Below are 17,568 nucleotides of genomic sequence, written 5' to 3' on the forward strand. Positions count from 1 at the left end.
TTTCAGGGTTTTCTCTTTATTCCTCAGCCTACAGTGATTTTAAAATATAATTCCACCAGCTTTGTTCTGGCCATAATGTGAACTAGGACATTATGGTCTTTTAGTTTTAGTTTTTAAAAGGCTTGTTTTATTAATGCCTAAAATGCAGCTACTGCACTGTGCGTTCTTGCTGCTCTTTGAATATGGCTGTCCCTATTAAGTACACCATAAAAGCCTCATGCTCAGAGGGCTTGTGGTGCTCTCGGGTCATGTGTGCAGAGAGCACCACATGTGTATACCTCTGCATTAGCACCAGCTTTGTGTCATCTGCAAATTTTATCAGTATGTTCTCTATGCCTACATCCAGGTCACTTGAGACCTCCCTCCAATCTGACATCATTCCATTAACAGTTACTCTTTGTTTGATATTGTTTAACCAACTATGTATCCACTTAATGGTAGTTCTGTCGAGCCTGCATTCTCCAGCTTACTTATCAGAATATCATGTGGAACTGTGACAAAAGCCCAGCTGAAGTCCAGGTATATTAAGTCCACGGCATTCCCCCATCCACCAAACCAGATACCCTGCCAAAGGAGGAAATCAAGCTGGTTTGGCATGATTTGTTCTTGGTAAATCCATGCTGGCTGGTAGTGATCACCCCTTCATCCTCCAGGTATTCACAAATGGGATGTTTTATACATTGCTCTAGTAGCTTCCCAGGTACTGAGGTCAGGCTGACTGGTCTATAGTTCCCCAGCTCCTCCTTTCCCCTCTTTTTAAAGATGGGAACCATGTTAGCCCTTCTCCCGTCTTTCAGGACCTCTCCTGAGACCTTCATTCCCTTTATGACCCCTCACAGCTGTCCCATTATCATTGGCAGGATGAAATTATGGTAGCAGCTAGTGGCCAGTTATGGTCAAGGCCCCATTGCACTCGGTGCTGTACATGCTTATACAGAGAGACAGTCCCTGCCCAAAGACCTTCCAGGCTAAACAGACAAGAGGTGGGAGACAGGGAGTATCTTTATCCCATCTCACAACTGGGGAACTGTGATACAGCAAGACACAGGGGCTTGGCCAAGGTCACACAGAGGAACTGTGGCAGAGCTGGGAATTTCACTAACACCACATGAGCATCTGTCCTCACTCTAATCCCATTGCTTTACTTTTAGAAAAGTGCAAGAGGACTTAAATTTCACTTAAACTGCTCTCACCTCTTCCTCCTTGCTAGTATTTATAGGACCGGCAGGCAATCCAAGACCCACTGTGCTAGGCTCTGCACACACACAGTATGACCTTGGCCACATGGGAAAGGTTTTCCTGTACAACCTCAGGTGTGAAATCTCATTACACCAAGATACTCTAGATACTCTCTCCTCTGGGACAAGAGGGCCTTTTGGGAGTGTCACTTGGGAAGGGGTTTAAGCTAAACTGAGAAAGCAACGTATACCAGACCCCATGGCAGGGTAGTACTGTCTGACTATACCTGTATAACTGCACCAAGATCTCCGCTTTCTGGCCACAAGGCCACAGAGACAGTGCCTGGTCTGACGGGTTATAACCAGAATAGCCAAGAGAGACAAAAAGTTGGAGGGGACATGATTTGCCCCAGGGCAGAGGCAGGAATAGACGCCAGGCTGGAGGCCCACTCCAGGTCACCGGAGCATCCTGCCTCTGCAGACACATGCCTGAAACAAACAAGACCGTGAGATCTTCTCCACAAGCTGGTACAAACACACACACCCCCAGCCCATGAGCCGAGGGAGGCAGCTGAAGCCAGAGCTTTCCATTCCCTGACATCTCCTGGCTCCCTTCCCTGCCTCAGTGTCAGCTGCAGCTTCTCAGGTTTCTCTCGAGGGGGCTCCCACTCCTGGATTTTGTTTCTGAATGGTCAGGATGGGGGACGTGCCAGCTGACTTTGCACAACCGCCCCGACCCATTCTGAGCACCGTGGATGGCTCCTCGGCAGCCCTGTGTGCTTCCCAAGAGCTCTCCTTGTGTTTGAACAAAGAGCCATCTTCTCACTGAGCAGAGGGACAAAAGCCGCCCACAGTTGGGCCTCATTAGAGCTCCCTTGATGGAAACAATGGAGGCAGCTGCATCCCAGAGCGGGTTCCCCCACAGGCAGTGTGTGGGGTGGGGGGAGGCTGCGAGGCAGGCAGTGGGGCCTGGGGAAGCTCATGGGACGAATTGATCCATTCTTTCTTCTACCCCACTCCTCTCCGCCAGATGGAGCGCCTGCCAGTCGTGCCTTGACCTTCCCTGTTCCCTCCCTCTGCTTTCTCCACTGGGTCGCTCCTCCCCTCCTACCCACGCCACGCCTGGGATGAACTGGCACCAAGGAAGTGGGCTGAGCTGGCTCAGCTAACCCGTAGGAGACAGCAGGCCCAGGATCCAAATAAAAGCAAGGTCATGGTGCGTCTGCTCCCTCCCTCAGGAGGGAAAGGGGACGGCAGATTTTGGCACAAGAGTCTCCCATAGCTACAGAGCCTGAGACCCCTCCTTGCCCAGGAGCCAGCCCCACTGGCCCCACTCTGTACTGCACTGCAGCTCTGTATTGCACAATAATAGGACCCATTGTGCTAGGTGCTGTACAAGTGCATAGTGAGAGACAGACCCTGCCCCAGGGAAACTGAGGCACAAAGTGGGGAAGTGACTTGCCCATGGTCATGCAGAAGCTCAATGGCACAGCTGGGAGTAGCCCTGAGGTCTCCTGACTGATCTCCTAGCTCCAGACCACACTTCCTTCCCCCAGCTTTGGCTGACCTGTCCCGGTTGCACCGTTTCACCAGCACTGCATCAGTTCTGCTTGCCTGCATAGCCAATCCATACTGCCTGTGGCACCCATTCCTCTTAGGCCCTGCACAGGCTGGCTTTGTCCCGCCCACCCAGGGTTGGTCAGGCCGACTGTCCAGCCCAGCCGCAGCAAACCGTCTCCTGACTGCTGTTTCCTTCTGCCACCCTTGCTGCACATGTGGATTCCCTGACAGACTTGCTCTCTGCCCTGCATTCCCCAGCAGGTCTCCCCATGGGCCTATGCAGCTCAAAGGATTCTGCCTTCCTGGTTTTCAGCTGTGCATGACCCCTGATCCCCCAGCTTCCCTGCTGTGCCCACTAAGTGCCCTCTACCAGCGCCTGAGACCTGTCACCTTTCTCAGCCGACACTGGTCCTCATACAGGCACGAATCCCATTTTAGTCCATGCGGATTTTGCTTTGCATAGAGACTAGGAAAAGTCCTGTGAGACGCTGCTCTGCTTATCCTCACTGTAGAAGGGTGAGCTGGGGGAAAAGCACAGCACTAGGAATGGGAAGAATTAGGTTGTACCCCTGGCTCTGCTGGACACCATCACTGCCCCACTCTGTGCCTCAGTTTCCCTGTCCATAAAATGGGGCTGGTGACCGTTGTCTGTCACTGGGATGTGATCAGTTAATGTCTGCAAAGCACTGTGAGGAAGGCACAGCATCCCGATGACATGCCAATGAATCAATTCCCCTTCCCCAAGCCCCAGGGCTGCCCCGCCAGCCGACTGTGCACTAACAGGGCCCTTGCCAGCTAAAGAAAAAGAGAAGCCAGTGACTGGTGGGGGACACAGGAATCCAATGTGCAGGACCTAGGAGCTGTATGAACAAGTATCAGGCAGAGCTAGAAGTCCCTGCAGCTGTGCATGTTTTTGGAACATGGGCCAAGGGAAAGACTGGGAGTGGATTCCTGCCTCGACTTGGAACAGGCTCTGGATCCAGCAGGCAGTAAAGGAGGAGCCTGAGCTGGGTCTGTGCAGCCATCCCATCCAAGGCTGTGATGACGTTAGGGTCTGGTAACAAAACCGAGTCAGGTGCAAGTCTCAGGCCCCTGCAATGCCCCGGGGTGCTTATTAGCACACTGGTGGCAGGTGCAAATTACATGCAATGGAGCTGCAACGCCAGAGCACAGAGAGGGAGGACCCAGGGGGTGTACAGAGCCAGTGCCTGCCATACATCCCCTGCAGAGACCCTGGTTGCAAAGAAGATGGTTGGGTGAAGATTTGTACCCCCAGGGCAGGAAGGGTTGGTGCGATGCTGCTGTATTTGCAAGACTGTTTACTCCCTCTGCCATGGGGCTCGCTCTCCTCCTCTAAAACCACTCTGCTCCATGGGTCTCTGGTGCACCTGGCAGGCAGATCCTTTCCTGCCAGACAGTGCAGCAGCTGGGGCTGCTGGGAAGCCCCTTTGGAAGGGCTGCTTGGCCCCCTCCTTTCCCAGCACACTCCCCAGGAGGAGGGGAGGCTGGCGTCAGAGGGGCTATACCTTAGGGAGCTGCTTAAAGTCTGCTCCTGCTTGGGCCTAATTGTGAAGCCTGACCCAAACCCTTCTAGACCACAGCCAGGGAGAACCTGACCCGAGGCCCAGAGTGCCAAGGGGTTTTCATACCCACCCTGACCTGAACCCGACACCTCTAGTTGGCTTGGGGTTGGGTGCTGCTTCCTGGGCCTAGGGGGCATTGTGCTGCTGGGGGTGCTGGGTATCGGAGGAGGCAGAAGCCCTGACTGCTTCTCTGATGTCCTGGCCAAACTCCACTTGGGCGATAAAGTGCTAAGTCCCCATCCCTCTCCAGCCATCTCTCATGTCCTCCATTAGTGCAGTGTGTGGCTCTGGCTGGACAGGGAGTGTGGCACCAGTAACAAGCTTTAGCACAGATGGGTCGTGCTGCTATCAGCTGGGACTTCTGCTGGGTTAGCCTCTCCAGGACAAAATCCCTGGCATAGAAAGGATCAAGATGGTGTCATCATGGCTTCTGCATTACACCCCAGAGCAGTCTGCAGTCTGGGGAGGCTGGAGTAAAACGGGCCCCCTACATGTTAATGTATTGGGTAGAGCCTCAGCTGGGGTGATTCGGAGTAGCTCTTGGTCTGGCCCATTGAAGTCAATGGAACTATGGCGATATACAGCAGCTGAGGATCTGGCCCCATGGGTATAAATCTGCAAAGTGTTTGGGTACATGCAGAGCCCCCCCTAGACTGGATCTGCATGCTGCCATTTGGGGAGGAGGAACTTCAATGCAGCTGGCGGGAAGTTGCTCTGGGTTCCCCCAGGCCAAGATGCCGAGCAAAGCTTCATGGCAGTGCATCCTGCTCTCCCCATGGCCATCAGGCCGGGGATGAGTTTCACAGTACAAAGTGCTGGTTCCTGGGAGACCTGAGCTGTGGTATGGTGAGCAGCAGGGCAAGCCAGGCAGTGAGCTGCAGGGAGAGTGGGTGACTGTAGGTTACACCCATACAGAAATCTAACTGGAGTGCAGCCAGGGTGGTGCATGCCGGGCAGGCATCAGCCAGGCCTGGGAATCCTCCTCAAGGACAGAGAGAAGGAGAAGGCTGGGCTCTGCAGCTGGTGTAAATCAGGCGTCTGGAGAGTTACACACTCGTGTAAATGAGAGGCGAATTGGGCGCAGAGTGTTTAAATACAGTGGCTTCCAGGCACCAACTTTGCTAGCGCACCCCCTCCAGTGACTCTGTTTGTGCGTGCACAGGTGAGCTGGTTCCTGGTGTTCATTGGCCTCCCCATGCCAGCTCTTCTCTGAGCCGCCCATTTCTGACCCAGCCTTGTCTCGGCCCAATCTGCAGCGTGAGCTGTCTGAACGCCTCGGGCTTTGTTCTTCCTCCACAGGGGGCAGAGAGGGAGAGTGAAAGAGGTGTGGGCTGGCAGAGCCAGAAGGAGAGAGCAGGCGGAAAGAGGAAGAGACACTGGGAGCAAGGGGACAGAGAGCAGCCGATAGAGGAATGCAGGTGGAAGAGAAAACCATTGTAGGAGAGCATGAAACAGAGGAGGAGAAACAGGGGAATTGAGTGTATCTCGGAGCAAGGAAAACAGCCAGATCTGATACAGTCATGGGAGGCAGCCAGGGGCCTTGTGCCAGTGGGAAGCAGAACAGGGAGTAGTTTGACCCATGCAATCTCCTATCCCCGCCCGTACCACACTGGGTAGCGCCTTGTGGTGAAGAGGCATGCTTAGAATGAGACGTGTGGTTGTCAGCAGGTATTATTGGCGTGTCAAAGGAAACACCAAGCAGGATTCCCGCACCCTGCTGCAGCACCCCAGAGTGTCTTATTACTTGTACTGGAGGCAGCACTGTACACATCCACTAGTATAAACCCCACCCCTAGCCTAGGCAGTGGGAATTTGCTACTGGGACACTACTGGGAGCTCTGGACCCCCAGCATACATGAAGCTCTACAACAAAAAGGTCTTCCAATGAGCCACCCTCCTGCTCTGCAGCTCTCCTCCAGCTCCTGCTAGTCAGGGACTTAGGGGCATCTGCCACTGACTCTCTCTCCTGACTCCCATCACCACTCAGAGGTGGGAGCAGCCCATCAGAAGCTGCCCTGTCATGTGTCCTTCCAGTCCCAGAGCTTTTGCCTAAGCAAAGTTCCTCCTGCACGCTCAACTGGATGTGAGCAACCTTCCCAGAAGGCAGATGCTGGGGGAGCCACAAACACATTTGGGGAGCGTAGCAGAAGCAGGATCCAGCTGATTAGTTGGAGCTTCGTCAATGACACGGGCCTCCTGGGCCAGTGGAAATAGCCTTGCTCCTAGCATGTCAATACTTTCAAGCCCAGCCTGACAGCTAAAAATACTAGCTGAAAGCTTTCACGAGTTTCAGTGACATTTCTATTGGAGTCTGGCAGTTGAGGGTGTGTACAGGTTAGTTTCTCACCCATTTTGCCCACCTTTGCTAAAAACTAGGCTGAGTCCCACCAAACTCATTTCACTTTTGGCCTCTAATCAAGCAGAAACCTAGCTCTGCAATGGGGAGGAAATGCTAGTGCATCACACACCTGCACCGTGCTGCTCTATCCCCCTCTAGGGGCCAGGAGAAAGAGCAGTTTGCTGCTGGCTTTGAGAGCACAGAGTCTTTTAGCTCAGGCAGTGGAGTGTCTCACTTTCAGATCCAATGGTCCCAGGTGTGACGGGTTCGGTCACAGAGACCCCCTTGGGCCTGTCACCTGACGTGCTGAGATTACCTCTGAGCCAGTTTTTCCTGCCAGCTTGAGACTCCAGAATTCTGTCCTGTTGAGCCAGACACGCTACTCCGCTGCAACACACCCAGGTCTGGTCAACACCCCCAAAGCTGCAGAATTTAACCAAAAACCGCTCAGCAAGTACTCCTGTCTCCAACGCCCAGACACCCAGCTCCCAATCGGATCCAAACCCCAAATAAATTCATTTTACTCTATAAAGCTTATACAGGGTAAATTCATAAATTGTCCGCCCTCTGTAACACTGATAGATATGCACAGCTGTTTGCTCCCCCAGGTATTAATCACTTACTCTGGGTTAATTAATAAACAAAAGTGATTTTATGAAATATAAAAAGTAGGATTTAAGTGGTTTCAAGTAATAACAGACAGAACAAAGTAAGTTACAAAGAAAAATAAAACAAAACACACAAGTCTAAGCCTAATACATTAAGAAACTGAATACAGGTAAATCTCACCCTCAGAGATGTTCCAATAAGCTTCTTTCACACACTAGACTCCTTCTTAGTTTGGGCCCAATCCTTTCTCCTGGTACAGTTCTTGTTAGTTCCAGCTCAGGTGGTAACTAGGGGATTTATCATGACTGCAGCTCCCTTTGTTCTGTTCCACCCCCTTTTATATCTTTGGCACAAGGCGGGAATCCTTTGTCTCTCTCTGGGTTCCCATCCTTCCTTCTAAATGGAAAAGCACCAGGTTTAAGATGGATTCCAGTACCAGGTGACATGGTCACATGGGCTGTGAGATCCCCAAGCCTCCATTCTTTCTAGCCTGACTCAAATGAACACAGGAAGGCTTACAAGTAAACAGAGCCATTTATAACCAATTGTCCTGGTTAATGGGATCCATCAAGATTCTAAACTACCATTAATGGCCCACACTTTGCATAGTTACAATAGGACTTTAGAGTAATACTTCATATTTCTAGCTTCAGGTACAAGAATGATACATACATACAAATAAGATGATCACACTCAGTAGATTATAAGCTTTGTAATGATACTTTACAAGAGACCTTTTGCATAAAGCATATTCCAGTTACATTGTATTTACACTTATAAACATATTTCCATAAAACATATGGAGTGCAATGTCACACCAGGTTCAAGCCCTGGGAGGGCTGGCCTGCCCAGTGGGACTGCGTTACATTAAGGCTGGCCCGCTTGCCTGCTGTGGAGTGGTCCCGCCAGCCCCCTGATTGCTCTCTCGCTCTGTCTTCATGCAGGTAGTGAGCCAGATTGACAAGCTGACGTCGGATTTTGAGTTTGAGCTAGAGCCAGACGACTGGACCACGGCCACAGTGAGCAGCACATCCAGCAGCGAGAAAGGGGGTGGCACGTTCGACTTCGGCCAGCTGGATTTCATGACCTCGGACATCCTCTCTGACAGCTGGGAGTTCTGCTCCTTCCTGGAGGTCTCCACCCCATCTGACTCTGGGGACGGCTCGGAGCAGCAGCTGGGCCGCCAGCCAGACTACCGGCTGATGAACGGCGGGGTGCTGACCCCTAACGGACCCCGGGTGGAGACGCCCGACTCTTCCAGCGAGGAGGCCTTCAGCTCCGGCCCCAACCTCAAAGCCCAGCACCAGAGGACGCCGGGCATGAGGGAGAGGGTCCGCTTCAGTGACAAGGTGCTCTACCATGCCTTGTGCTGCGACGATGACGACGGGAACAGCCAGAAAGGCACTGGCGGGCTGCCACTGCCCAAGGACCTTCCAGAGGAGCCCAGTGAGGTGGGGCACAAGCTGCCAGCTGGGCCCTCTGCCAATCCGCTGCCACTGCTGCAGCGGCACTCTCCTCACCTGAGTGCCACTCAGCAACGGAAACTGATGAAGAACAGCAGCACACAGACCGTGTCGGACAAAAGCACTCAGACCGTCCTGCCCTATGTATCGGCCAAGCAGAAAATCAAAGGCAAAAACTGAGCAGGGGTGGGGGTGGGGAGGAATCGGAGCAATGGGGACTGATCAGAGCAGGGGGAGGGGCAGAAATATATATATACATATATATATATATTTAAATAAATCAAAATATGAATCATAAAAACAAAACAAAAAAGGTGGAAAACTAATAACAATAATGTCCAGCTACCTAACTGTCATTTTTGAGGCTCAGGGAATTTGAAATTATTTACTGAACGAAAGAGATCAAATAACCGTGTGGAACAAGGGAAATAATATCTATACATATAGACCCCCACCTCTGAAGCAGAGGATGGGAGAGAGATATGTTCAGGGGCATGCCCAAATGCCAGCCGAGCACCTCAGTTCACTAACTAGGTCTGTGGGTGGACGGCGTGTGGGTCTCCTCCACATAGGGATATATACATAGGGGAAACGGGGCTGGGCGGGGGGTGAGAGCCCAAGTGAACTAAGACTGAAAGAGTCTCTGGGAAAGGAAGACAGGCCAACCCCTTGTGCTGCTGGATTTGTATCCTACGCCTCCCCCCAACGTTCCAGAGATTGGGACGAGCCCCGGAATTTGGATTGACCTCTGGGTTTTGACTACGCTCCCACCCCTCTTCTGAAAGAAATCAGCCAATCAAAAACCTGTTTATTCATTAAAGAACAATTAATTTTTGTATGCTCTATTTTTATGAACAAATTGGTTTCAGATTGGCTGGACCTCTGAGCAAGTCAGTTCTCTAGGTCAATCAATTTTTTTTGTGTTCGGCCATGGGTCAGCAAGTGACTCCTGTTCCATCAGTCAAGTGCCATTCATGGTGGTTAGATTTTCCTAGTCATTTGGTCAAATGGGACTAGAGTCAGAATGGGGTGTGGCTATGGCACGAAAATAGCATTGGAGGACTGATTGCCAGACATGTCTGGAAGGGTTTTGATTCTTCATGCCTGATTCTCATCTCACACCAATTGTACACCAGTATAAAATACGCCAGTTAACTCCCCTGGCGCTATTCCTGATCTACACCCAGGGGAATGAGAAGAGCATCAGGTCTTGCATTTCAGTTCCAGACAAAACCCTGGTCTAAGGCCAGGAGCCCAGCTCTGATCAGGAAGTTGCTGAAGCCCAGGCTTCACTTTAAGCACATGCTTAAGTCCTATTGAGTCCAACTGAGCCTTAAGCAAGTGTTTAAAGTTAAGCACATGCTGAAGTGCTTTCTTGAACTCGGGCCTAGAAGGGCCAGATTCTGATCCAATTACACCAGTGTAAATCTGGAGTCGTTCTGGAGACTTTCATGGCATCACTGCAGCTTTACACAGGGAGTAACTGACATCAGGATTTAGCCCATGAGGTTTAATTTTCACATAGAGGTGCCTACGCTGCCCCTGGGGCACATGCATGCTGGTGATTGGGCAGAGTTTGCAGCTGCACACAGTCACCTGTTTGCAGCCACACCTGTCTGGGCTTTCTGTGCAGAGCTGACAAGCACAATTTAGCCCCTTGGTTTGTGAAAATCAAGAATCTGACCCCTTGTGGCATGAGAGCGCTTTCTCAAGCTGGTTCTGAACTATCACAACACAGGGAATGAGCTGGCTGATCCATTCCCAACAAAGAAATCAACCAGAAAAGAAAACTGACTGTTCTTAACCTTTAGCCAGCCACTCTTTTAATCCTGTCCGAAGCCTGGGCTCCTAACCAAGCATAGCCCCAAAACAGGTACCTTGTTAAACACTAGCCTTGTTGATGATGAACTGGCAAAGCTATCGCATTAGCTACCCAGCACAATAAAGCTTGGCATATGCACTTTAACAACAACAAGAAAAGCCAATGCGCTTTGGTTTGTTGTATTGCATGTGGCCTGGGGTGAACAAACCTTGTTGCCAGTATGTCTACCTCTGTGCCAGGGGGATGGTGCTAAGTTTCAGGGACTGGAAAGAAGCGCAACAAGCTGTGGTGAAGGGGCTGGAGGCATTGATTTAAGACAGAATCTTGCACCCATTGAAATCAGTGGCTAAACTTCTATTGACGTCGGTGGCACAAGCCCAGTTCAAAGCTGTCAGGCACAATTTTCCATCGCTCTGTGCCTCTGTACTCCAGTGCCGGGCAGCTGTGAAACACACCCAGAGCAGAATGGAAGCGTTGTACACACACTCAGCTCTAGAGCATGGGTTCTGAGCCCCGCCATTCCCATATGGCCAACTGGGAGGGACTCTGGCTAGATGGGGTGTGTGGGTCCTGGTATGGAAAAGGGGATCCTGCTGTAGAGAAGATTGCTGCCTACAGGCCTAGTGTAAATGACCATGCACGGGAAGGGTAGTGGAGGATTGTATTAATTTATATGGAACAAATGGGCCAAAGGTGTTTACATAATTCAGGCACTGAGCAGCATGAAACTGTTCAGCAAGGTTTGGGACACAGCGACCACAGCCTGCTTAGAGGGTGTCAAAGATGTAAGAACTGTCCTTTGGAGACAAGAAAAGTTGGTTGAGTAGGGCTTGAGCTAAATCCAATCCCGTTTCATCTCGTGTGGTGTTTCGCTGTCAGCTGGAGCCAGTAGAGGTGGTGCTGTCATCTGGGTCCCGCTAGCTGGCGGGTTTTAGGATGAAGAGGGTCCCAGGTCCCAGGAGATGTGGGGTGGGAGCCATGGTGGTGAACCTTGCTCCAGCAGCCTCCTTCTGTTCTTTTGTCTGTTCCCCCCAGTCTCTTTCTTTAAGGACCCAAAAGGGAGTGATGGGTGGAACAGCCCAAGCCCTCACTAGTTTGTCTCCCAATTAGGCCTAACAGCCAGCACACCAATTTTGGTTTGTTAATTTCAGGTTCCATCTTGCCTGTTATTCTCATAATCCTCTGCCTTATCTCAACATGGCCTTTTTTGCTGGCTCCCTTTTGTACCATTTCCTATCAGCAGTGTGTGACATTGTACAAGCTGTTACATGCGGCTTCCCATTGAGCTCACAACGAGGGGCAGTTTGTAGGCTCAGTTCTCACCCCAGACCATAGTCATTCCTAAGGTTGCCAAGTATCCTGTTTTCGACCAGAATGCCCCATAGAAATGGGACCCTGGTGGCTCCAGTCAGCACCGCCAACTGGGCCATTAAAAGCCGGTCAGTGGTGCAGCAGGGGCCTGGGGCTAAGGCATGCTTCCTGCCTGCCCTGGCTCTGCACGGCTCCCAGAAGCGGCCGCCAGGTCCCTGCAGCCCCTAGACGCATGGGCGGCCAGGGAGGCTCCGTGTGCTGCCCCCGCCCCGAGGGCCGGCTCTGCAGCTCCCATTGGCAGTGCATGGAGCGTCCCTGGCCACCCATGTGTCTAGTGGCTGCAGGGACCTGCGGCAGCTTCCTGGGAGCCATGGTAAGCACTGCCAGGACCCCACACTCCAAACCCGCCAAAGCCCTGCCCCAGCACAGAGTCCCCTCCCACACCCAAACTCCCTCCCAGAGCCTGCACCAATACCCCAACCCCCTGCTCCAGCCCAGCACCCCAAACGTCTCATCCCCAGCCCCACCTCAGAGCCCACACCCCCAGCCAGAGCCCCCACCCCCTTCCCACACCCCAACTCCCTGCCCCAGCCTGGAGCCCTCTCCCGCACCCTGAAGCCCTCATTTCTGGCCCCACCCGGAGCCTGTACCCCCAGCCCAGAGCCTGTACCCCCTCACACCCCACCCTCTGCTCCAGCCCACTGAAAGTGAGTGAGGGACAGTGAGCGAAAGATGGAGGCGTGATGGGGCAAGTGGGGGCAGAGCCTTGAGAAGGGACGAGGTAGGGACTGGGCCTCAGTGAAGGGGCAGGGCAGGGGTGTTCAGTTTTGTGTGATTAGAAAGTTGGTAACCCTAGTCACACGCCTGAAATCAAGGGCCCTGACTGTGATATGCTGGAGCCCAGCCTCTTTCCCCTTTGTGAGCCTATCTGTCCACATGATCAGGTCACCCAGAAAGAGTTCAGGAGGAGGCAGGGCCAGGACTCAGCCCCCCCACCTTTCCACTGGTCCCAAGAGCAATCCACCCCAGTGCAGACTGCCCCAACCCCTCCCAGGGAGTCCCAGGCAGAAAAATCAATGCACAACCCCTCCTGGCTCTCCAGTAGGCACAGTGCAGTGGTGTACCTGGCACAGGGCAGTGGGAGCACTGCATCGGCTGGCCTGATGGCATTACACTGGAGTCACCCACAAATTAACTGAGCTCAGCAACCAGCCCTCAAAAGGTTAATTTCCTCTCTCTCTCTCTCTCTCTCTCTCTCTCTCTCTCTCTCGGCTCGCTTGAGAGAGCACTGAGCAAGGTGGGGAAGAGAGCAGCGTGTTGACCGTCTATAAGCCTGGATTGAAAGGACTTGGGGAGTGTGATCCAAGAGCATGTAGCTAAGGGAAATTGACAGCTACCAGGGGAAATGGCCTGACAGGGCAATCACTGAGGCTGTGCAGTTGTCTCCCAAGGGATGGCGTGGACGCCACATTGTTTGTTCTCTTTAAACCTGCACCAGACCAAATGCTAGTGGCTAGGAGCAGTGTGACTATCATGCATTAGCTCGATGTGCTGTGGGAGTGGAGGGGATAGACTTCTGGATGGCCTTTCCCAGCTCTAAGTTCTCTGGCACACCAGGGGTGTCAGCACAAAACAATCAGGAAATAAAGGCAGCAGGGGTGACTGAGTGAAATTTACCCAGCCTAGAGGGCCAGGAAAAGGTCTTGGCACCACTTCAGTCACAACCATTCCTCGGTGCCTGCTCACCATGCGTCTGGCTGGGGGGAAGAGTGGTTATTGACACTGAAACTCACACAAGCAAAGCTGGATCCCATGAGAGGAAGACAAGTGATGGTTGGAGGTGAGGGGAAATCAAGCCAATTCCAAAAGTGAGGACAGAGTCCAGGTCTTCTCTGACCTTTCTTCCTGGAAGACTCTCTGGATGACTGGAGAGCTGGTAGGCTGATAACATCATCTGTGCCAAGGGAGTGAAGAATGTGTAAGTGACAGGGGAAGGGCTGGTTAGAATGGTTTGGTTTTGTTAACCACAGTTGGACTCCAAGTCCAACAAACTGGAGGGAGGAAAATTCTCTTTGTTAAAGTGTAACTACACCTGAATGTTCTGTTAAAGGCTGGACAAGGCCATTTCTCTGGCAAAGAGCAAAAACCAGTGGTGGGGGGGGACCTCCCTGGCCTGAATTTTCCCCATGTGGCTATTGATTTATGGAGAGTTTGGGAGATCAGAGCCTGCGTCCCACAGGTGCTGAATACTGGTAATGCCGATGGCTGTCAGACAGAATTTGCCATGCTCAGCAACCCTGGGGGGAAGAGCCAAGTGTCCAAGACCAGAGGCACCCTAATTAGTGGCCTCTGTTGGAAAACGCAGCTCATATGTCTTCAGACAAAGCCGCAAAGGCCAGATCCTCAGCTGGTGCAAACTGCTGTTGCTTCATTGACTTCAGTAGGCTGGATCCTCAGCTGGTGTAAAGCCAGTGGAGCTCCGGGGGTACCGGCTGGGAGGCAGTGTGATCTAGTGGGTAGAGCACTAGACTGGGATTCAAGTGATCTGGGAACGATACGCACCTCTGTCACCAGCCTGCTGGGTGACTTTGGGCATGTCTCTTCACCACCCTGTGCCTCAGTTTCCCAATCTGTGAGTGGGGGATAAAGGTCCCCTCCTCCTTTGTAAAGTGCTTTGAGCTCCAGCAGTGCAAAGAGCTAGGTATTGTTATGGCTTTTTTAAGATATAAGGCAGTGAATAAAGGGGACACAGCCATTGTTTCCCTAGGCAGGTCCCCTTTTAAGATAGGGATTGGAAGGCGGCTTCTTTGACAGCCCTGGAAATGTCTTCAGCTCCCAGCTGGGAGCGACTCCAGCCCTCTGGGAGCCTCAAAGCATGGGGAGCAGGCCATTGTATGCCAGCTGCCTTCCCACTCCCCTGGCTGTTCCCAGCCCCTGGAGAATCTCAGGGATCGAGATTTCCTCCTCTTCCTTGATCGCTGCCAACCTGCTGCTGCTTGCATCTCTAGCAGGGTGGAGAGAGAACACCAAAGGCCATGGGTCTGGCTTAACTCTCTGGGTGCAATTCCCTTAACTCTGGCTCCTCTCTGATCCTTGGGGCGGGTCTCCATTGCTCACTCCCTTCCCCACAAAGGGAACTAACATACTAGGGACAAGAGCCAGGCACCCAGGGGGCGGCGCTGAGAGGGATATGTTGCCCTGGGTTTCCAAAGGTGTTTTAGCTGCCATCAGTGGGAGTCAAGTGGGTTGTGCTAACCCCACGGCACCACGCAGATATGCCCCAGCTGAACACCTGCCCTCAAGGCCATTGAAACATCCCCCAGTGTTCAGTCTGTGTTACTGGTGCAGCGTGAGCGGTCACATGGGGAGGGGCAAACCCCAGAACCCTAAAGCAGCTGACTCCAACAAACCAATCCTCTCAGAGGTTGCTGGCCGTTGGAGGGGCTAGGCTCAATATAAGCCAGACCTGGCCCCTTCTAGAGAGGGGAGGATTGTAGAAGTGCAGGCAGCAGGAGAGGCTATCACCTTGGGGAAAGGGCACTGAGTTTGGGGACGGCGGGGCACAGGCTGGGCGCTGCCTCCCTAGAATGCATTGGATTTGCCTGTGAGGTGAGAGAGTTTGTGGGGGAATGGGACCAAAGGCTCTGTGTGTGGATGGTGATAAACTAAATCCTGATTCACCCCTCTGGTAAGTACTATTACAGCCTCTCTGGTGTCCTTTCTCCCTGCACCTTTTCAGTAGGCAGGTCATCCTGGCCCTCCAGGCAATGGTGTGGTGATACTGGAGCTGGGAGAGGTGGGGTTTAGCTGGAGGGTCATCTTCAATGATCATCTGCTGAACTACCTGGAGCTGAAAACACCGGTGGAGAGAGACTACCCTCCAGAGATACATGTTTTGTAGCATCCCATGGAAGGGCTGGCGTGGATCTGCCAGTGGAGATATAGCAAGGCCTACAGGGATAGCAGGAAAAGCTCTTGTAGATCTCAGCTGTTCTGTGTGGCTCTGTGGCCCTTGGAGTATGGGCAGCCTGGAGGTCCCTGTGCCCATGTGATCTCTTGGTTGGCATAGAATATTAGGGTTGGAAGAGATCTCAGGAGGTCATCTAGTCCAACCCCCTGCTCAAAGCAGGATGAACACCAACTAAATCATCCCAGCCAGGGCTTTGTCAAACCTTAAAAACCTCTCAGGATGGAGATTCCACCTCCTCCCCAGGTAACCCATTCCAGTGCTTCACCACCCTCCTAGTGAAATAGTGTTTCCTAATATCCAACCTAGATCTCCCCCACTGCAACTTGAGACCATTGCTCCTTGTTCAGTCATCTGTCACCACTGAAAACAGCCTAGCTCCATCCTGCTTGGAACCCCCCTTCAGGTAGTTGAAAGCTGCTATCAAATCCCTCCTCACTCTTCTCTTCTGCAGACTAAATAACCACAGTTCCCTCAGCCTCTCCTCATAAGTCCTGTGCCCCAGCCCCCTGATCATTTTCGTTGCCCTCCATTGGACTCTCTCCAATTTGTCCACATCCTTTCTTTAGTGGGGGGCCCAAAACTGGAAGCAATACTCCAGATGTGGCATCACCAATGCCGAATAGAGGGGAATAATCACTTCCCTCAATCTGCTGGCAATGCTCCTACAAATGCAGCCCAATATGCCGTTAGCCTTCTTGGCAACAAGGGCACGCTGCTGACTCATATCAGCTTCTCATCCACTGTAATCCCCAGGTCCTTTTCTGCAGAACTGCTACTTAGACAGTCAGTCCCCAGCCTGTAGCGGTGCATGGGATTCTTCCTTCCTAAGTGCAGGACTCTGCACTTGTCCTTGTTGAACCTCATCAGATTTCTTTTGGCCTGATCCTCCAATTTGTCTAGGTCACTCTGGACCCTATCCCTACCCTACAGAGTATCTACCTCTCCCCCCAGCTTAGTGTCATCTGCGAACTTGCTGAGGGTGCAATCCATCCCATCATCCAGATAAAGATGTTGAACAAAACGGGCCCCAGGACTGACTGCTGGAGCACTCTGCTTGATACCAGCTGCCAAACAGACATGGAGCCATTGAGCACTACCCATTGAGCCCGACAATCTAGCCAGCTTTCTATCCACTTTATAGTCCATTCATCCAATCCATACTTTTTAAACTTGCTGGCAAGAATACTGTGGGAGACTGTATCAAAAGCTTTGCTAAAGTCCAGATATATCACGTCCACTGCTTTCGCCATATCCACAGAACCAGTTATCTCATCATAGAAGGCAATCAGGTTGGTCAGGCATGACTTGCCCTTGGTGAATCCATGTTGACTGTTCCTGATCACCTTCCTCTCCTCCAAGTGCTTCAAAATGGTTTCCTTGAGGACCTGCTCCATGATTTTTCCAGGGACTGAGGTGCGGTTCTCCTTCTTCCCTTTTTTAAAGATGGGCACTATATTTGCCTTTTTAGAATCATCCAGGATCTCCCCTGATCATCATGAGTTTTCACAGATAATGGCCAATGGCTCGCAATCACATCAGCCAAATTCCCTCAGCACCCTCAGATGCATTAGATCTGGACCCATGGACTTGTGCATGTCCAGCTTTTCTAAATAGTCCTTAACCTGTTCTTTCACCACTGAGGGCATCCTGTGGTGCTTAGGCTAAGTTGTGCTGCCTGGAGCTGAATGGCTGTCCAGAGATCCCCTGCTGCCCATCTGCTCCATGTGCCCTGGC

The 17,568-nt window shown here is 52.1% G+C and overlaps 1 protein-coding gene across 2 annotated transcripts in view; it reads left to right on the forward strand.

Moving 5' to 3' along the window:
* The window catches only part of INSYN1 (inhibitory synaptic factor 1), a 91,381-nt gene extending 82,470 nt beyond the window's left edge, over nt 1–8,911 (forward strand). For both annotated transcript variants that reach the window (XM_074965859.1, XM_074965861.1), the window contains exon 3: nt 8,213–8,911. In XM_074965859.1, coding sequence (XP_074821960.1) covers nt 8,213–8,911 — 699 coding nt within the window. The remainder of the gene's footprint in view (nt 1–8,212) is intronic.
* Nucleotides 8,912–17,568: the final 8,657 nt, after the last annotated feature.

This window comes from Natator depressus, chromosome 10 (genome assembly GCF_965152275.1).
Source record: "Natator depressus isolate rNatDep1 chromosome 10, rNatDep2.hap1, whole genome shotgun sequence".
Lineage (NCBI taxonomy): Eukaryota > Metazoa > Chordata > Testudines > Cheloniidae > Natator > Natator depressus.